General features: G+C 56.4%; 2 protein-coding genes across 12 annotated transcripts; one reads left to right on the top strand and one right to left on the bottom strand.

The window, feature by feature from the left end:
- Positions 1 to 2,755: 2,755 nt before the first annotated feature.
- RNF44 (ring finger protein 44) lies at positions 2,756 to 18,337 on the bottom strand. Of its 11 annotated transcripts, none has more exons than XM_037823091.1 (12): positions 18,116 to 18,337; positions 8,681 to 8,765; positions 8,098 to 8,249; positions 7,751 to 7,985; positions 7,160 to 7,327; positions 6,642 to 6,815; positions 6,382 to 6,543; positions 6,171 to 6,295; positions 5,862 to 5,949; positions 5,644 to 5,765; positions 5,384 to 5,483; positions 2,756 to 5,182 (listed from the first exon to the last, which is right to left on the bottom strand). In XM_037823091.1, the coding sequence occupies exons 3-12, from the start codon at positions 8,202 to 8,204 to the stop codon at positions 5,120 to 5,122; spliced, it is 1,344 nt and encodes a 447-aa protein (XP_037679019.1). In that variant the 5' UTR covers positions 8,205 to 8,249; positions 8,681 to 8,765; positions 18,116 to 18,337; the 3' UTR covers positions 2,756 to 5,119. The 11 variants fall into 11 exon arrangements, with proteins under 11 accessions (XP_037679019.1, XP_037679020.1, XP_037679017.1 ...); XM_037823092.1 differs by lacking the exon at positions 18,116 to 18,337 and adding an exon at positions 13,012 to 14,858; XM_037823089.1 differs by lacking the exon at positions 18,116 to 18,337 and adding an exon at positions 12,201 to 12,751.
- LOC119524387 (collagen alpha-1(I) chain-like) lies at positions 11,583 to 14,673 on the top strand. The gene is made up of 3 exons (XM_037823017.1): positions 11,583 to 11,811; positions 11,922 to 12,546; positions 14,317 to 14,673. The coding sequence occupies exons 1-3, from the start codon at positions 11,583 to 11,585 to the stop codon at positions 14,357 to 14,359; spliced, it is 897 nt and encodes a 298-aa protein (XP_037678945.1). The 3' UTR covers positions 14,360 to 14,673.
- Positions 18,338 to 20,109: the final 1,772 nt, after the last annotated feature.

The raw sequence follows: 20,109 nt of genomic DNA, 5'->3' as shown, positions 1-20,109 counted from the left end.
TCTCTGGGGCAAACTCCGGGCTGCTTCTCTTAGGTTAGCATCTCCAAGCCTCCTTCTGTCTGCATCTCCAAGCATCTCTCAGCATCAGCAAGCATCTGGGTCTGGGATGGCTCTTAGCTTCTCTCTTAAATACTCCAGTGAACTAATCAAGACCCACCCTGAATGGGCAGGGCCACACCTCCATGGAAATAATCTAATCAAAATTATCACCCGCAGGTGGGTGAGTCACCTCTCCATGGAGACACTCAATTGAAAGTTTCCACCCTAATCAAAAGATTACTAAATCTGCTCCCACAAGATTGCACACAAGAACATGGCTCAAGAAAAAATAAAATAAAAAAATTAATAAGAAAAAGAACATGGCTTTTGGGGGGACATAATATATCCAAACCGGCACTAGTCTAGTTCCTTTGCCTTTCCATATAAATTTAAAAACAAGCTATAGATCGGTTTGGAAAGAATTGACATCTTGGTTACATTGAATTTTCCAGTCCAAGACCACCATGTTTTCTTCATTTATTTCTTTGATCAGTGATTTGCAGTTTTCCACGTACAAGTTTTGTACAGGTTTTACTAGATTTATACCCAAGTATTTTTAAAAATTGTAAGTGGTATTGTGTTTTAAATGTCAGTTTCCATGTGCTCATTGCTAACATAAAAATTACAATAGATTTTTTTGTAGGTTGATCTTGTATCCTACCATCTGCTGAATTCCTTGAGTTCCAGTTTTCTGTAGATCTTTGTCTAGACTATCATGTCACCTGCAATAGGGACAGTTTTATTTCTCCCTTTCCAATCTGTATGCCTTTTATTTCCTTTTCTTGCCCAATTGTGCTGGCTTAGGAGAGGTCAGAACATTTTTTTTTTTAATTCATTTTTATTGAGATATATTCACATACCATGCAGTCATACAAAACAAAGCATACATTCAGTTGTTTACAGTACCATTACAGAGTTGTGCATTCATCACCAAAATTAATTTTTGAACATTTTCATTACCACACACACAAAAATAATAAGAATAAAAATTAAAGTGAACAAGAACAATTAAAGTGAAAAAGAACATTGGGTGCCCTTTTTTTTTTTTTGCCCCCATTTTTCTACTCATTCATCCATACACTGGACAAAGGGGAGTGTGGCCCATATGGCTTTCCCAATCACACTGTCACCCCTCATAAGCTATACTTTTATACAATCATCTTCAAGATTCATGGGTTCTGGGTTGTAGTTTGATAGTTTCAGGTATTTACTGCTAGCTATTCCAATTCATTAGAACCTAAAAAGGGTTGAGAGCAGACATTCTTTTGCCTTAGGAGAAAGCATTGTCTTTCCCCATTAAACATGGTGTTGTAATAGTAATTTTTTTTTAAATAGATGTGCTTTATCAAATTGAGGAAGTTACCCTCTATTCTTAGCTTGCCAAGAGGGTTTTGTTTTTGTTTTTGTTTTTTAGTCATGCCTGAGTACTGATATTTTCTGAAATGCTTTTTGGTGCATCAATTGATATGATCACGGGATTTTTCTTTTCCCATAGTTTTATGAAATACTGAAAACAGCTTGGCGACTTCCCCACCTTATGATTTTCTCAGACCTCTAGGGACTGGGAATTGAGTTGCATGTCAATCTACCATGCCCCAATGTGCCCCAGGGAATGCAACCTGAAACCCCCACCTAGTGAAACAGGCCAAATGTAAGAAATGCCGCCATAGTATCCACCTTTGGAGATTTACAGCACACAGTCAAGTCTCAGGAAGCCCAAGATATAAACAGACTCTTGGTTACTTTCAATGTGGCTCCCCAAATTTCCTTGACCACAGAGACACAACCCATTATGTTCCCACAAGACTTGCTCTGAAACAAGACTCAGGGACTCACTCAAGTGATCCTACAGAAATATGCAGATGATCCAAAGGTCACAAGAGAAATGCCTTGACCAAGGCTACAGTTAGTGCACCTCAGACACAAGGTCACTTGACCACAGCCCACTGCTCCCGCTCCAGGCCATGCTGCTTTACGACCTGCCAAGTCAGCCAAACACCGTCCTGGGCAAAAGGAACACAGCATCACCAACCAGGCCCCTTTGGTGGCTCTTGAGCCCTTCACCCCCACTGAGCCTGGGGTCGAGGGGCTCAAGCCCGTGTAGTTTCAGTGGGGTCTGTGGATGGGGGGAGCGGGATGTAACACAGGCCCGGCCAGTCACAAACACTAGTTCCCTAAAGGTAGTGATTCAGATGGACACATGATTCAGATGGACACACAACCCAACTGTGCTCTAGCAAGCCTCACTCCTAGAAATTGGAATTCCTAGGGAAGAAAGCCATTTTTCCCCAGCAAAGGGTGCCAAATAAAGGAAACTGAGCCTGAGCTACCAAGGAATACCATCCAGAGCTGCCCAAGTACAAAGATGTAAGATGAGGGGACCCTTGGCTCCTAATGGCACACCTGGGCCCCCTGTCCAGTCATGCATGAAGCAGAACCTACCTCAAAATTTACATCACAGGAGACCAATAAGTGACTTTTCCTTTTAGCCAGTCAGATGGACTCCTGCCACAGAATCCCACCTAATTTGCGTGTGAAGCAGATGGCCCGGGATACGGCATCACTGGATAGGCTTAACAGAACCCTCTTGAGCACGGGTTCCCTGATTTCCCCAAGGCTCCACGGCGATCAATCTTTTCTGTCCGCTGCATCGCCTCCCACCCCCCAACCTCCCACCAAAAGAACAAAGGCAGCCAAGGACAGCTCAGGCCACACGTGGTATACATCATACATTTATTAGTGAATATCCCTCTGAAATCAGCAACAATATTAAAAAAAATAATGATTGCACTACTTGGTCAAGCAGAACTAGCAACTTTCATTTTAAAAAAAGTACAAATCTGTTAAAAATTTTCAATCAGTATACACATATATATAATACAACATACTAGTCATGTTAAATGCTACAAACCAATGTGAATCCAATGGAATGGAAAAAACCACACATTTAAGCTTTAAGAACCATTTTTTTTCTCTATATATTAGCATTTTTTCAAATACATACATGGGAAAAATGAGGTAACTGTAAAATGTGCAAGGAACAGGGCCCCCCCAAATTACATATATATATATGTAATTACGTACATACATATACATATATGTAAGAACCTTTCTAACACAGAACACAGGCGCTGGGCCCAGCCAGGGCTGGGGGAGGGGGGGTGGTGATACCCACAGTCATGCCTAGACCAGAAGTTGGTAAATAAAAGAGTAAACAATAAGCCCCCACCACAGGAAATCATCGGTGACATGGCATCTATAGCAAGGTCGGCAAATCACAAACGTCCTAAATAATTGTTATATAAATCTTTTTTTCTTAATGATTTTTTTTTTTTAATGTTGTGTTCTCCCCCCCAGTAGCTGCTGGTTGGACTCGTTGCTGCAGCCTACACCCACTCCGCGAGCCTGTTTCTGCCTGCCCCAGGAACCACAAAGGGTTTTGCAAAATCTTTTGTTGGGGTGGGGAAGGAAGGGGGGGGGGTTGGTTGGAGAGGGTGGTTCTCTGTGTAAAACACATGGGTTTTCAACACTGCTATAAATATAGAAACGTCACCTGGAGTTATATACAGTAAGACTTTGGGTTTTCCACGGGGGTGGGTGGGTGGGGCCAGGCTGATGGGGCCCCATGGCAGGCTGGGGGGTGTCGGGGGGGGAACTGGGGCGCTGTGGGGAGAACGAGGGTGGTTGGAGCATCCCTGAGGCAGCAGGCGCCAGGGGCTGCCTGCTAGGATGTGCCAGCCCCACACGCGGTTCGTTCGCGACAGCGACCCCAGCAGGGGGGCGGGGGTGGGTAGGAAGAGGAAAGGAATGGGGACCCAGGAGGGGCAGGGGCAGGGGGAGCTCAGCCAGCATCTCCGGGGGGTGGGGCTCCCTCCCCGAGGCCTCGGAGAGCAGGGCTTGGGCTGCCAAGGGTCCCCCCAAGAGGTAGGGGGCCAATGCACCCACCCCGGTCCCTGTCCTCCTGGGACTTCCCCAGAGGAGACTCGCCCAGGCAGGTGGGAGGTGGGCCCCTGGCTGGCGGAAGAAATGCCCTGAAAAGCGTGGGGTCCCGGGAGGCTGTGGGGACGTGTGCAGGACAGTGCATGGCAGTAATCAGCTGAGCACAAACCCCCGCCCGCCTGGGCACATGCAAGCAGACCAGGCAGCCCCACGGGACCCTTTCCCTACCCCATGAGCTCTGGGTCCTTGGTGGCTTCCTGGACCTCCCCCATTATAAACCGAAAGAAAAAAAAAAAATTATGTTTGTTTTTTTTTTTTAAAACCTACACCCCCAAATCCTACACGTGATATTGGGCCAAATGAATAAACAAAAACTGCTGCTCCTCACATTCATGCAAAACGACAGAGAGGGGAGAGGTCGGGCACAGGTCTGGCCCCTGTCACTGGCATTGGAGGGGCGGGCACCAGGAGCCTAGGGGGGGCACACTCCACAGCAGGATCACACCACCCCAGCCCAGGGCCTGCCTCTCAGCCCCTTGGGGCCTGGGGTGGGGGCTGGAATGTTGTGCCTGTTGAGGGGGACAGTCCCCTAGGGAGCCCCTTCCAGCCGCCTGCTTGGCGCTGGCTGCCTAAATCTGCATGGGATCAAGGCGGAAGCATCCAGCCCAAATGGCCTCGTGCCACTGTTTGTCCATCCAAGCGCCTGTCGCTGCCACCAGGGCAGAGGGCACACGTGTCAGTGCGAGAGACCAGACGCTCCAGGAGGATGGCTGCTTTGCCCAACCTGGGGCCGAGGATCCCCCCTGGCCACACTGGGGGAATGGGGCCCCTGGCTCCCCGTGCTGGCAGAAGAAAGGACACAGACCCGAGAGCAGGCAGAAGGGAGGCTACGAGGGACACTCAGGCAGCCCCGAGGCGGGCAGATGGGCAGGCAGACCGGGGAAGGAGTCTTTGGAGCTTGGCAAATGCAGGGGTTTATTGCAGGGGACTTCTCGCGGGGTGGACCCTGGCACCAGCTCTGGAGATGCAGGTGGGAACGACGGGGCAGGCCCGGGCCATTCCCTCCCCATCCTCCCTGGTCACCCCCCACCCGGGGTGTCCAGAGCTGCGGGCAGGGCTCTCCTGGGCAGCTGTGCGGCCTTCACTCCGCCTCCCGGGGCACCTCGGAGGCGTCGGCCCGGCAAATGGGGCATGTCCGGTTGGCCTGGGGAAGCAGCTGCCGTCAGGCTTCATTAATTCTCACGCGTCCCCCCACTTCCCCACCCGTGCGTGTGTGCATCTGCTCGGGCCCTGGAAGGAGCCAGAACTTCTGGACAATTGTAACCATGAGGAGGGAAACCTGGGAAGCCCACCCTCCTCCCTCCCCATACAAGGACCCCCCGGCCGAGCTGGCCCAGGCCGTTACCTTCAGCCACTTGTCGACACACTTAGTGTGGAACTCGTGGTTGCAGGGCAGAACCCGGAGCAGCTGCCGCGCCTCGAAGTCACTGAAGCAGACGACACACCTGGGGAAGGCATGGGGCCGCCCACCTTCACGCTGCTGACCGGGGAGGGTCCGTGGCACAGCCCCCTTGTCCCTGCAAGTGGAGTGGCCTGACCCTCCTCCCCCCACCCAGCTCTGGGGCCCCGGGGGGCTTGGGGAGGGGCAGGAGGCAGGGCACTCACAGGGTCTGCTCCGACTGATGGCTGTCGGGGTTAAAGCGGTAGGATGGAAGCTGTTCTATGTCTGCTTTGGTGAGGCCTCGGGGCTTGGCATCTCCCAGCCGCTCTGCAAGGTTCAGGAGGGCCTGGGTGCAGGAGGCAGGGAGGGTCAGCAGCTCCCAGGGCTGCAGGTGACTCCCACCCCCACCCCACCGCCCGACCTCCCGGGTCTGCAGTGGGACCTCATAGTTCTCCATCTCCACGTCGTCCACGTCGAGATCCAGGCTGATGGTGGGCCCCATCGCTGTTGGTGACATCGGCAGCATCGAGCTGGAGGGAAATGAGCAGAGGGCCCGGGGTGAAGGGTAGTGGGGGTGAGGGGCACCGAACCACTCTCGACTCCCCTCTGCCATGCAAACCAAGCCCAGAGCTCTCGGCACAGCTCACACTGGGGACCCCAGGGTGTTGTAGGAGGGGCTGGGGGCTCAAAGAGGGGCTGGGGGTGGGTGTCTGCTTTGGTGGGCCCGGGGGCCCCATCCGCTGGTACTTACAGGAAGTAGGGCAGGAAGCTGGGGTAATAAGGTGGTGGGGGTGGCGGTGGGGGTGGCGGGGGCAGCGGCTGCTGCAGGCGGTACCTCTGGGTGCTCAGTCTCCGTGGCATCACATGGGAATAGGGCTGCAAGAGGGGGCCGGGTACAGGTCAGCCCAGTGGCCTGCCTCCCCAGCACCCCAGCAGCCCTGGGGTGTGCGGGCAGCACTCACCACGCCAAAGGACAGCTCCTGGGGCAGCGCATCGGGGGGCAGGTAGTGCAGGGGCACGGACGGGGCCAGGGTGGGACCGGGGGCAGAGGTGGAATAGGTGAAGCCGCCCAGGGGGTGCTGGTCCCCCCGCAGGTCCACGTCGTTGTCAAGTCGCTGGAGGGGCTGGGAGAGGTGGGCTCGGGTCAGCTGCAGTCAGGGAGTGACAAGGGAAGCCCCCAGCTCTCCCACCCCCACCCCCACACCATTCCCCCAATACTCACCATCCGGGGATGCTGCGTCTGCAGCGACAGAAACTGCCCAAGAGGTGCCACATGGGTGGGCTGTGGTGGTGGGGCAGGTGGCGGGGGGTGTAGGATGTAGTGGTCACTGGAGATGAGGTGGGGGTAGGCCTGGTAGGGACCGGGCAGCTGCTGCATGGTGCAGGCCTGGATCAGCTGCCGAGACAGGGCCGGGCCCATGCTGGTGACAGGGGCCAGCCCTTCCAGCATGGGGTCCCTACCACCCAGCACGCCCAGCAGCTCCAGAGTCTGCACGGGAAGCCACCCCTGGCCTGGACCACCCAGGCACACGGCATGCTACACTCTGCGAGCCCAGAGCTGGGACCCCAATGCCCAAGGAACCCACAGGACAGAGCTGGGGGAATCCGCTGTGTGTGGACACACACATGCATTGGTGGGGAGGGCCCTGGCTTGGAGCCCGGGCAGGTGCTCTGCCAGCCTGTGCCCTGGGGGGCTTCAGCCCTGGGAAGGGGGCACAGGAAGTGGAGGCGCTCACTCACTGGGGGTGGGAGGCAGCAGAGCGGATAGTGCTGCCCGCTGAACATCACGGAGCATGCTGGGAGCTGCTGGGCGCTGCAGCCAGGGATGTGCTGCCCCGCAGGCAAGGGGAAGCCCTGGGTGGTCACTGTGGTGACTGTGTAGGACAGAGGGACAGGTCCCTGATGCACCTGTGGGTGGAGAGAGGCCCAGGGTCCTGTAGGGAGGAAACAGGGCCACACGGCCTGACACCGGCAGAGAAAGTCCAGCCAGGCCCAGCATTCACCCAGCTCCCTTCCCTTCTCCGGCCAGGTACCTAGCTTGCTACAGCCCAGGCTGTCCCCCAACCCCCCAAGGGAAAAGAGAACCCTCTGGAAATGTGGCAGGGGCTTCCACTCTGCTCCTCATCTACTGTGTGGCCCCAGGGAAGGCTCTTCCCTTCTACAGGCCTCAGTTTGCCTACCTGTAAAACAAGACCAATAATATCTCCCTTGAGCACGCCGTGAGTGAAACCAGGGTTGTTTCCTCTGCTTCTCGGACTGGCTTGCCACGAGCCTGGTGGGGTGTGTGGGGCGGGGGGTGGGGGGTGAAGGGTGGTGGTGCACCCTGCCTACCTGCTCGTGGAGATCAACCATGAACGGGCTCTGCTGGGTGGCTGGGTGCAGCATCCGGGGGCTCCCGCCCGCAGGAGCCGAGGCTCGGCGCTCCTCTATGGGGAGGTGCGGTGGGTGGGGCGGCAGCTGCTGGGAGGGTAAGCGCACATCCTGGGCAGGCAGGCTGGCCAGGGGGCCCTTGCGGCTGGGGCTGCACCAGAGAGGAGGCCCTGGTAGGTTTGAGGGGGCCACTACCCTACCGGGGAGGGAGGAGGGGGGCTCAGGGCCTCGTGCCCACCCTTGTCCCCCGTGGCCCTGCCCCAGCCCCGGGGGTCCTGGGCTCCCCAGGGATGGAGGCACCTTCCTACCTTGGCCAGAGCTGGCCAGGAGGACTGCTGGCTGCTGCCGAGAATCGCCACTGGCCCCCGGGGGCAGAGGGCGGCCACCTAGTCACTGCCAGAGCCCATGGTCGCATCAGGGGTGGTGAGGGGGTGGAGGGGCTGGGCTGGGGCTCACAACCCTAGGAAGGAAACAGACAAAGAAACTGGGGCACAGAGAAGTCCAGTCACTTGTCCCATTAGGGGCCAGTGAGACAGACTGGAACCTCTGCAGTCTGAATTCGGGGGTCACGCCATTCGCCATGCCCTGCTGTGGGAAGTCTCTTCCAGGCACTTTTGTACTGACAGACCAGGGACCCAGTTCGGCTCCCACCCTTGCCAGGTAAGAGGTTTAGACCTGGTTCCCGTCCTTGGGGATTTCCAGTGTGAGGTGGGATGGTTCTTTCTTTAACCTGTTCCCAAAGGACCTATCCAACTGTGACTTTATCTATTAGTTGAGGAAGGTACTGTTAGCTTCATTTTACCAAGGAGAAACTGAGGCTCAGAGAGAGGAAGGGACTTGTCCCAGGCCCCAGAGCAAGTGTCAAAGCTGGGAGGTGGGCAAGGGCTTTACCGTGGAGGTGACAAAGGAGGCTGGTCACTGGTGAACCTCGCTCTGGAGGCCCCAAAACAGGCCCCAAAGGGGCAGGTGGGGCTTGCTGAGGAAAAAGGAGAAGCAAGAGCCTCAGAGCGGAAGTGAGTGGGAGTGGGGTAGGGCAGGGTCTCCCCAGTCGGGTTGGAGCGAGGGGTTCGGGTGGGGGAAGTCAGGGCACCCAGCTCCACCTTGGGCTCCCAATCACTCCCTCCATTTCAGAGAGCTGCTCTTGGCTGGGATGAGGCATTGGCAGGGGAAGTTTCTGGAACCTGCCAGGCCTTGCCCAAAGGTGAAGGACAGACAGGAGCAGCCCTTTGTTCAAACTCTTTCAGGGAGGCCCCCTCTGCCCCTCCCCACATGACAGAACTCCTATGCATCCCGATACCCAGCTCAAATGCCACCCTTCTCTTGACACAGCCAGCGAGCCAACCTGAGTGTGCCCTCAGCACCTTATTCCTTCCTGCCACCACCAGTGGCGAGAACCTCGTCCTGTGAGCCAGGCCCTACAAGCATGAGTCCTTGCACCCACCTGCTTCACGGACTCCACTTTACAGGACATCGCTTGGCTGAGGCCACACAGCCACTATGTGTAACACCTGGAACTCACCCTCCTCTGGCTGAGCTTGAAGGGTGTGGGCACTGGGCCGAGGGGGTGGGCAGGCTCCACGGACCCACTGTGTGGCCAGCACAAGGCAGGCCTGGCACAGAAAATGGGCCCTGAAGAGAGCTGATCATACAGGCCTGAGGCCACTACCTGACAGCAAAGAAGCTGGTGGCAATGAAGAAAGATCAGGAAATTACAGAAAAATCCAGCGTCTCGTGCGAGGGGTGGAGATGGGGGTTGAGAACTGAAAGCCTGGCCACACTGAGTCTCATTTCTGCCAGGCCACTCCCAGCTGTCCCCTTTGCTGGGGGCTTTCTCTGCAGGCCACTGCTGGCCCATGTCCTGTCTGCCCAACACAAGAGACGCACAGGCAGCCGCCCCGGCTCCTGCTGACCACCCAGCCAAACAAGCAAGGACCCGGGGAAACTCAGAGAAAATTTGCAAATGACCGAAGGAACCAATTCCCGAGCCCCACTCCAGACCTTCTGGCTCAAAACCTCTGGAGGGTTGGGGAACAAGATTTTTAACAACTTCCCCAGGAGTTTTCTATAGCCCAGCTGTAGGGTTTGGGAACCTCTGCTCCTAGGTGACAAGAGATCCTGCCAATGGCGAATATTAAGTGACTATAGTGCTGCTCACGTGCCAAGTACTTTCCACGTGCCATCTCAACAAATCCTCACAACAACCTTGGGGAGTGGGGAAACTGAGGCACAGAGAGGCCAGGCAGCTGAGTTTTGTGAGTGACCTGGGCCACAAAGCAGGAAGTGACCACGGCGTCCCCGTGACTCAGCCCCGAGTCAATGGCCTCAGTTGCTCCCCTGTGCCAGGTTGGCTTGCTGGTGGCTGGCCAGGCCTGTGGGCCTCTGCTCCATGGCCAGTCCCACTCCTCAGGGAAGGCAAGATGACAAGTTGCTGAGAAACCGAGCCTCCTCCAGTTGGGGACGATGGTGCCCCCAAGACAACACCACTGAACCTCACGCTCCTACACGTGACACCCCTGAGTTCTGAGCAGAGTCTTGGCTGAAGAGCTTGGGTTGGTGTCTTCCCCTCTCTGAGCCTCAGCTTCGGTGAAATGGGGGCAACCCAATAACTACTACCTCCCAGGGCAGTGGCAAGGACGGCTCAGGCAGGGTGATCTGTAAAGTTTAATCTTTACAGATCACTCATACCTGTGGGGTGTGAAGGATCATGATTTGAAATAAGGTATTGCTGACCCTCCAGGCCCCCAAGCACAAATCAGGTGCCACTTCCAGCACTGCCAGAGGCAGCTGGTAAAGATGCTGTCCCTGGGAAGGACCCCAGGCTGGGAAGGGAGGGACCCGGGTTCTTGAAGCCCTAACAAGATGAGAGGTGGCACAGAGGGGACACGCCCACTTCACAGTTGAGGAAATTGAAGCCCTAAGAAAAAGGAAGTTAACTGGCTTTAGGCCACAAAGCCAGAGAGTGTCTGAAACATAGGTGTCCTAGCTCCTAGGCCCAGACATTTCCAACCACTGATTCTCATTGTCACACAGGTAACAGAGGAAGGAAGCTCCTTCCAAATCTGTATTCCAAACCAGGAAGGAGGTCGAGTGTTCTCCTTTGGGCACCCTTGATTAGTCCCATTTTGTACAGAAGCAACTGAGGCCTGAAAGAACTAGCAACTTGCTCAAGGTCAAACAGCAGGGGGTAGCTAACCCCTGACTGCTGTCTGCCCTCCCTGCTGTGTGCTGTGCTCTCAGTGAGGTCTGAGTAAATGTGGCTTTGCAAGCTGCCACCCCTGTCTTTCTGCCTGGAAGCTGGTTTCCCCGCTCCCAGGAGGCAGGTGACTCCCTACTTCCAGTGCCCCAGGCAGCTACCCCCACCCCGGTTTGGAGAACCCCTCCCATGTTATTTACGCCTGGGGGCTTTTTGCAATAGGCAACTCCACGCCTCCTCACCCCTTCTGCAGAAGAGCAAAGGCTAATCCTGGGGGCTCAAGTGGACCCCCCGCAGGAGAGACTGCCTCCCTACCTCCTGGCAAGTAGCGCTCCCTGTGAGCAACTGAGGCCATTGACTCGGGGCTGAGTCACGGGGACGCCGTGGTCACTTCCTGCTTTGTGGCCCAGGTCACTCACAAAACTCAGCTGCCTGGCCTCTCTGTGCCTCAGTTTCCCCACTCCCCAAGGTTGTTGTGAGGATTTGTTGAGATGGCACCAGGCGTGGGGCTGGGAGTCCTTGGCCGGCCCAGACTCCCTGAGTGACCTTGGGCAAGGAAATCTCTTCGCTTTTCCAAGTCTCAGTTGCCACAACTGTAAAATGGGGGGGGGGGGGGGGGGGGAATCTCTCCTTTCCAGGGCACCGAATAAGATCCAGAAGAAGCAAGAAGTGAAGAAATCAGGGGGGTCACATCAGTGGGAGAGGAAACCAGCGTCCCGGAGGGGCAGGCCCCTCCCTAACGCGGGCCAGGAGCAGGCTGTGGGGCTCCGGGGACCAAGGCGCGAATACCCGTTCCGAGAGGTGCCTCCCGCGCCGCACCCCCTCCTTTGTGCCGCGCTCGGAGGGCCACGGGGGGGGCGGGGAACCAGACTGCGGCGCCGGGGCCGAGGCGCTGTGACTTTAAGAGCCGACGATCCTGGACCATGTGCTCGGCGTGAGACAAAAGCAACAACAAAGGAAGTGGCGGCGGCAGGGGGAGGGGGCGGCTCCTTCCTCTCCAACTGCAAAGCTTAGCCTCCGGAGAGGAGAGCCTCGACTGGGCCTCGGGGGGCGCTCCGAGGGTCCCTGATCCCCGGGGGCCTCGCCGTCCCCTTTCCGAGCCACCAGTGATTAACCCCTGTGGAGTTAGCTTGATTTACGGTCCCCAGTTCCAGAGGAGAGAGGCAGGAGCCCCAGGGGTGCGAGAGTCGGGAGTTGGCAGCCCTGGCCTCGACTCACCTTCGTCCGCCCGGCCACACGTTGACTCCTTTGTTCGGGATCTAGGACAGCCAAGCTGGGCACGGGGGCGGAGGAGGGGGCTGCCCGGACCCTTTAAGAGCCCCCGCCCTGCGGAACAATGTGTGCTCCCCTCCCCACCCCCCGGTCCGGGGGCAGCCCGGCTCCTTCCGGGGCCCTCTCTTTGTTGTCCGCCCGACGGCTTCTGCCTCGCGAAGCCCACGCGCGGTCCGCCCCTCTCGGCTCAAGCCCTCGGGGAGCGCGGGCAGGAGGCGGCGCAGCACTGGGCCGGCTCTGCGCGGCTGCCGGCGACTGGCCCTTTAAGAAGTGTCCGCGGCGGCAGCGGAAGGTAACCTCACATTTGATTCACAACATTTGGAGCGGCGGGGTCGCGCGCCAAGTGGGAGGGGGGATAGCAGGGACGCGCCGGGAGGCTCCGGCAAACAGTAGCCGGCTGCGAGTCCGCGGGGGCCCCGCCCCGGGCTAAGAGCTCCGCCTCGCAGGGGCCCCGAGAACCAATCAATTGTGGCGGAAGAAGACGTGAGTAGCGGGCCGCCATCTTGAAAGACAGGTCTTTTTTTTTTTTTTAAACCTCCTCCTAGCCCCCACCTTCGCGCTTAAAGTGACCGCAACGTTAATCAGCGGCAAGGGGCAGGGCCACATGGCCTGACCTCAAGATTAAGAGACACTGGGGTGGGCAGGGCTGATCGGCTGCAACTCGAACTTGCTCTGCAAACTCGCGAACCACATCGCCTCTGAGCCTTAATTTCCCTGAGAAGTGGATCCCTCCGGGAGAACGGCAGCCCGGACTTACTGTGTCACGGTCCTCTCCTCGGGATCGGGGCGCCGCCAGGGACACTTTAGTGCAACGGGGTGGACTCACGGCGGGACGGGGGCGGCCTCTTAAATCAGCCCAAGTGGTCAGACTGGCCCTAACAGCCCTGGACCGGCAACCTTCCCGGAGATGACGTCAGCCCCAAGAGCTGCTGCGCCCCGATGACATCATGGCCCTGCCGCCCCGAATCTCGTTTATACTATGCGGTGGCTTTAAGCGGCTGGGACGGCCTGGACTGCCCAACGGACCAACGGCGGGCGACCGATACAAACGAGTTAACGTCCGCCGGGCAGTGGGATTGGTCCAGCGCGCGCTGACGTCACAGAGACACTCAACCGCCCCGCCCCAGCGTGGCTGGGGAAAGGGGCGGGGAGCAGTTTGTAGCTTGAGGTTGAACGGCAGCCGTAAGGCACCCTGGTTTTCTCAGGGTTGGTCCTGGGATAGGTGAGCGTGCTCTCCGGGAACCCCCTGCTCAGGGAACTAGCCCCTCAAGGAAGCTTTTATGCGTCCTTAGCTGGAAGAGGGACGGATTGCTACAACAGCCCGCCCATTTTATAGACCGGGTCGCACAGCTAGGAAGTGTGGCTGGACAGGAATTTGAAGCCAAGCTAAAACGAAGCCTCGTTCCCTTATGGCTCGATGACCCTCTGGGCAGACACACAAAGTATGGTGTTACCTCCACGTGGATAATTTAAGCAAAAAATTGAGCACTATCCTAAAGATCCTAGAGCTGGGGACAGGTCAAATAAAGAATGGTGCATCCATGTAATTATTAACCACACTCTTCTGCTGCCACCACACAGGCAGCTGGAGCTGCACTGACAGAAGCTTCCTCCAAGACAGCCCTACACAAACAAGGTGCCACCAAAAGATGTTAACATTTGTTAAACCTGGGTGGTGGGCTACTCAGAGGGCTTTGTAATTTTCTGTGCTGCTTTAGTATATTTCATAATCCCAAGTTTTTAAATAAAAACTGAAAGCAAGATAGGGAACAGGGTGCAACCCTAGGTATCAAATGTTTTTAAAAAATTATATAAATATATATATACACACACAACATCTGCACTGAATATTTCTGCACGGGTACACAGGAAACTGGGTAACAACTGTCCCTGGGGAGAACTGGGTCCAGAGATAGCCCTTTTATTGAATATGAATTTGTACATTTGCTCTTTTAAAACAAAACAAACAAAAAACCTGTACACTAAAGCCTACTGGAAAAAAAAAAATTTAAAGAAAACTATAACAGAGTATGTTCTAAGCCAAAGACTTCTGTTTCCTTAGGATCCAGAAGTCCCCCTTCAGGAAAGCTGTCAAATGGAAATAATTCAGAAGGAAGTTTGGGAAACAGACATGCTTTCAGCAGTGACAATCAGTATCAGACCAGTGATAATCAGCATCACTGTGGAGGGGTAGCCAGCAACACAATGACTGAAAATGGGATCCAGTTCACGAAGTGGTACTACAGGAGCTACCTGGAATGCTAGACTGTAATCATCACAGTTAAAACCGTGTTTCCATGAGAATAAATGAGGAAGGATGCCTTCGTCTACCTGTTTCCTTCTCAACTCTTCCTTCACCTCCTAGGACCTTTCCAACCTTTTATTTTCTCCACCATGTAAAAGCAATTTGAAAACCCTTCCCCTACTCTGAAGATGCCTATGTTTGTTAAGACCACCCCTGCCTGCCTGGGTAGCAACTGAGCTTGCAGTGGCTCCCTATTGCCAACCATGTATGAGCCTGACCTTCACGGCTATGCTTAACACACACACACATGCTTTCAGGCTCACTTCCCCTCTCCCACAACCATGGTGGTGATCCCTCTGGACTTCCCTGCCTGCCTTTGCCTGGGAGGCCCTCTCCCTTCCTTTCTACCATCCATTCCTCTTCTTACTTTAAGGCTCTGCTTCCATCTCACCTCTTCCAGGAAGCAGTTTATGAAACTTGCACTCAATCCCCACCCCACCCCATGCCATCCCAGGGCTAGATGCTCAGGGCTAGATGCACCTCATGCCATTTAATTTTGCACAAAGCCCTGTCATAATCGCCATGCATCTCACTCAATAATCCTTCTGCAGCACACCTGAGGGGTTTCAGCATTTTTAGTACACTGACACCCAGCCTTCACTGGAAGGCAGCCACCCTCAAGGTTACCTAGCTCCATTTACTAGGGGAGGGTCTGTGGCTCAAAGGGAGGAAGTGACTGGCCCAAGACCACACAGTGAGAAAGAATATCTTACCACTCTGCGGCCCTCAGAAAGCGACTTTGCAGCCACAGTCCACTTATGTACATTTTAGCCACCAAGCCTCCACCTAAAATGCCCTCAACAGCCCCTCCTCGCCTCTGGCAAAATCCTGCTCAACCTTTGGGGCTCAGCTCAAAGGCCACCTCTTTTGAGCCTCCGTCTGTCACTTGGCAGTCAGGCTGCTCTGGGCTCCCTCCATGCACTGTAGAACTGAAATCACATTGCATCGTCACAGCAGAGGGCTGTCTGTGTGACTGTCCCCCTGTGCCCCCACTGCAACTCCCAGCCCAGAGTCTGGCTCACACTCCAGAAAATTGGGCTTTTCTGTGACATCCCCCCTCAGGTTCCCAGAGTCCTGTGCTCTGGTTGCTCCATGCGGGAACGTGGCCTGCACACCCACTATGAGTCTTGGTCTCACCTCATCCCCCAGCCCCCAGGGTGAGCACTGTTTACACTCATCTGACAGAGGAGCAAAGGGGCTCAGAGTCAGGAAGTGACACCCACGCCACAGAACCAGGAAGGGGGGCCTAGCGGTCTACAGAAACCACAGGTAGGGGTGGCTCGCCCCTGCCTTGGCATCTGCCATGAAGCTCAATGAAGAAATGGGGGTCCTAGGGCTCCGTACCCAATCTGGGCAAGTCCTTGACTGATCAACTTCTCACTGATCCCCTCCCCCCCAGGCCTAAGGGCTAGGTACCAGTGAAACTGAGACCCCAGTGGACCGCAGCCATCAAGGGCACAGCAGGGATCACATTCTAATCCCAAATTAAGTTTGGTTCATGCAATGCAAATGCCAACCCTAATTCGCTAATCAATTCGCTAATCAATTCGATTACCTATTCACTAATGAAAAACACAAATGTCTCTGGGGCAAGAGGAGACCAGGTGGCTTGAGATGAGAGTGGATGAGCAACAGAGAGGGGATCCGAATCCTGGTCCCTGCAAGTACAAGCACTCGATGCTACTACATTCCAACTCTCTCCCGAGGCCTCCTTAGGAGGTGGGAGGGCCCCACTGGAGCAGGCTGGGGCAGGAAGAGGAGGGTGGGGTCACTGTTTCCTGCTGGGGCCCTGCCTAAGAGCCTGGGACAGCTGGCTGCCTCCCTCCCTCTCTCCCTCAGAGTCAGAAAGTACCCTGCTCTCTTCTTCCAAGGCCCCTCAAACCCTCCTGCAAACAGGCAGGGCCCAACAGCCTTCCCAGGACAGTGCTGGCTGAACATACAGGTTGAGCTACCACCCAGGGACACACAACACAGCCTGCTGGAGCCAGAGCAGGACTCAGACCTTCAGGAGGCTCTCACACATCAGGTGGGGGCTAACAGTCCCCCACCCAATCATCTCCACTCAGGGCAGGCCTGAGCACAGCTGCCCTCACACCTGAGTGCCAAGCTTTGGCTCCCGTCAGGAGAAGCAACCATTTATGCAGATGGAAGTGGGGCAGTGGGGGTGGTGGTGGCGGCGGCTGCCTGTAGAGCTATTCCCGGTACTGGGGCTCAGGTTTCCAGCGCTTCGGCTCCAGCTTTGACATTTTGGGTAGGTAACTTGGCCTCCCTCTGCCTCCCTTCTCTTCTGTAAAATCGGGATAGTCACACTAGTGACACAGTGATAGATGACATACACTAAACACTTAGTTTGTGCCTGGCAATGTATTCATCTCCCATACACTACTGAGGCAGGAAAGCATTCAAGGTTAGATAGAGCCTCAAAAACCAGCATGCCCGGGCTTGGATCCCAGCTCTGTCTCTTACTAGCTCTGTGACCTTGAGGAAGTCACTAATCTCCATGAGGCTCAGTTTGCCCAGCTGTAAAATGGGGATAATGGGAACACCTACCTCGGTCAGGCAACAGTGTGTGTGGCTCTCAGTCCGGGGACCTGCCTGACTTTCTAGGTCTGGGACTGCACTTGGATGTGCGAGGTGGATGTGGATGTGGATGTGGATGTGGATGTGGATGTGTGAGGTGGATGTGGATGTGGATGTGGATCTGGATGTGCGAGGTGGATGTGGATGTGGATGTTGATGTCGGAAGAGTCTCTCCTTTCTGACTCCTGCCACTCTGTAGCTCTCACCACTAGTCTGCAGAAATGGGACCATTGTCCAGAGATTAAAACAGGGGGCTGCAGGAGTGCCGGGCCTGGCAGACCCAGGGAAGTGAGTCCAATAGAATTCCCCATTTTACGTCCTTCTTAAATGTCTTGTCAGATCGAGGGTCAGCTTCCTACAAGTTCCCCATTTCCCCCTCCCCGTCCCACCTTCCAGCTCCCCACTTCCCCCCACTTCCCTGCACTGGACCCGGGCTTAGCGACCGTTTGGCAGTGGAAGCCTTGGTCAAGTAACAGATCTTCTCTGGTACCCCAGGCGTCTCGACATCCTGAATGCAGTACCCGCCGTGCTGTCCCCCGGGACCCGCAGCTGCTCCAGGACAGGGCCCAGGCTAATCTGGCTCCCCACAACCCCTACGGAGGACGTCGGAAAAAATGTTTGGGATGTACATGACGAGGCCTGCAACCCCTCTTCGGCACCCTAGGACAGATGCCTGGGTCCCAGCTGGAGCCGAGTGCTGCCTGGGGGCAGCGATCGGGGCATGCGCCTGGCGCAGGGCACACTGGGAGCTGTAGTTCCTTAGGCTCCTGGAGCCTAGGTCATTGAAACCAGCGGCCCGGCTGAGGAGCGGCACAGCTCAGGCGCCGGGGCGGTAAGCGCCGGCCCTGTGGGTTCCGGCAGAGGCCTCACAGGAAGCCCTAGCGCTACTCCGTCGGTCCGCGACCGCCCCCTATCGCCTCGTCCTCGCTGGCCCCGCGCCTGGGACACACGACGCAGGGTCCCGGCCGGGCGTTACCTGGGGCCGCGGCGGGGATCCACCCCCACCCGGCGGCTGGCGCGTCGCTCCCCGCTGCAGCCCCGGGTCCGGGTCCGGGTCCGGCTGCGGCCCTTGCGCCGCCTGCCGCGGCCTCCCCCCCTCCGACTCTGCGTAATGGAACCGTCCGCAGACCTCACCAGCGGGGCCCGCCCGCGGGACCCACGCGTGCTGCAGCTTGCCCCTACCCCCGCCAAAGTGCGAGAGTGGAACTACCCGGACTGCACCACGCGCGCCGAACAGGGGGAGGAGGGAAAGGCGAAAGGGGGCGGAGTGTCTCTCGGCTACGCCATCTCGGGCTTCTCCGCACGGCCACGCCCACTCGGCGTAGGCCTGCAAAGGGCGAGCGAGCAAGGGCAAAGCGCAGAGGGTTTGGTCCACATGTCTACTTTCTCCCTGTGTGACCTTGCATGAATGGCTGACGCCGTTTCTTTGCTGGATTCGGGGGTGGGGGGCAAAGGTGGTGTGTGTGAGGATCGATGTGCACTGGGGTCGGCAGATCTTGGTGCCAGTACCTTTGGGCCATTCTCTGAGCCTCAGTTTCCTCCTCTGCGAAATGGGAGAAACCATATCTTCTTGAGGAGAAGGTTGGTAGGATCCAATGACAAGAGGACGTGGCCCATGGCTGGGACGTCTGGAGAGATTCTCATGAGCCTCTCCCCGGATTCCATCGCTGGAGCCAGTCTGGACTGTAGGCCGGCAGGTGCCTGCTCAGACCGGGAATCCCCAGCCTCAGAGCTTCCCGCCGCCCCGCAGTCTGGGGCGTATTAGACTTGCGAGGACTACAGCTCCCAGCGTGCTGCGCTCCAGCTGACTCGGGCCCTAGTTTGTGGTCTCCATAGTTCCCGCCTCCACGACGCCGTCCCCCGTTCCCCGCCCGGTACCCCGGCCCCCCTTTTTCAGCGCCGGACTTGGCTTCTCTGCCGAGGGGTGCTTGGGCAGTGGCATCTACTTCTAGGGAGATGGTTAGTTTTTGTTTTTAAGCTTCCATTTATGGAGCTCTTACCGTGTACCAGGCCTGTCCAAATTCTTAACATGAATTAAATCTTGACCCAGTAAGGGAAAATTATCCCTATTTTAAAGATTTGGAAACTGAGGCGTAGTGAGGGAAAGGAATTTGACTAGGGCCACACTGCTAGGAAGTGACAGGGATATCACTCAGGTCTGACACCCACAGCCCACCTCCTAACTCACTCGAGTACGTCCTTCAACACTTGAACAGAACTATAGGACGGTCTAATTTACAGATACACAGTAAAATGAACAAATCTTGCTATTCTGACTGACGGGTGGTCGCTGCTGTAATCGCCTCCAGGCCATGGTGCTGAGCACAGGCGGCGGTACAAGGCCCCTATGGCGGGCGTGTTGCCCATAACCGGAGTTCGGCTCCTTGCCTGAAGGCGGAGGACGCGCCTCCTTGTTCCTACGGCAGCCGTCCGGAGATTTGCTTCACAGTCTTCATGGAAGCGAGGACCCCCAAGCACAAGACCCTGAGGAGGGGGAGGCGGGGGGAGGGCGCTCCTCTTCCATGACAGAAGTGTCTGGGGACCGTGGGAGACCCCGGCATCAAGAAAGTGAGGACGTGGAGCACTATCCGTGCCCTCCTCGCGCGCCGCCACCCCACACCCAGAGCGCGCCCTCTGCGACCGCTGCGCGTGAGCCGGGCTTCTCCGGGATTTAACGGTCAGGCTCGCACCCTGTGGCGTTCGTCCCCGGACATTCCCGCCTTCCCTGGGCTCTCACGTCTGACCTTACCGCGGCGTCCTAGAACCCTCGGCTTATTCCCATTGATCGTCCTATTCCCAACCGAAGCAGACCCCTCAGCCTCCCTGCCAGTTTCCATCCCCCACCGCAGAGGCAGCCTGGCTCCTCCATTTGTCCGGCGAGCCTGCCTGGATCGGGGGCTCCCTTTTCCCGGCCTTTTGAGATCTCCAAGCGCACCTCCCACTGGCAGGTTCCGCTCTGTGTCGTTAGGG

Source organism: Choloepus didactylus, assembly GCF_015220235.1.
Source record: "Choloepus didactylus isolate mChoDid1 chromosome 11 unlocalized genomic scaffold, mChoDid1.pri SUPER_11_unloc1, whole genome shotgun sequence".
NCBI lineage: Eukaryota > Metazoa > Chordata > Mammalia > Pilosa > Megalonychidae > Choloepus > Choloepus didactylus.
The sequence above is the reverse complement of the archived record's forward strand: the minus strand, read 5'-3'. Positions and strand labels throughout refer to the sequence as shown.

What these genes read in the sequence shown, in the direction of transcription:
- RNF44 (XM_037823091.1), bottom strand. Translation starts at nt 8,204, where the DNA reads ATGCGACCATGGGCTCTGGCAGTGACTAGGTGGCCGCCCTCTGCCCCC. An exon ending in AGCTTCCTGCCCTACTTCCT is followed by an intron (nt 5,950 to 6,170) that starts GTAAGTACCAGC and finishes ATTTCCCTCCAG; the next exon opens with CTCGATGCTGCCGATGTCAC. An exon ending in GTGTCGACAAGTGGCTGAAG is followed by an intron (nt 5,183 to 5,383) that starts GTAACGGCCTGG and finishes CTGCTTCCCCAG; the next exon opens with GCCAACCGGACATGCCCCAT.
- LOC119524387 (XM_037823017.1), top strand. Translation starts at nt 11,583, where the DNA reads ATGGGGGGGGGGGGGGGGGGGGAATCTCTCCTTTCCAGGGCACCGAAT. An exon ending in CGCGCCGCACCCCCTCCTTT is followed by an intron (nt 11,812 to 11,921) that starts GTGCCGCGCTCG and finishes GCTCGGCGTGAG; the next exon opens with ACAAAAGCAACAACAAAGGA. An exon ending in GTCCGCGGCGGCAGCGGAAG is followed by an intron (nt 12,547 to 14,316) that starts GTAACCTCACAT and finishes CTGTTTCCTTAG; the next exon opens with GATCCAGAAGTCCCCCTTCA.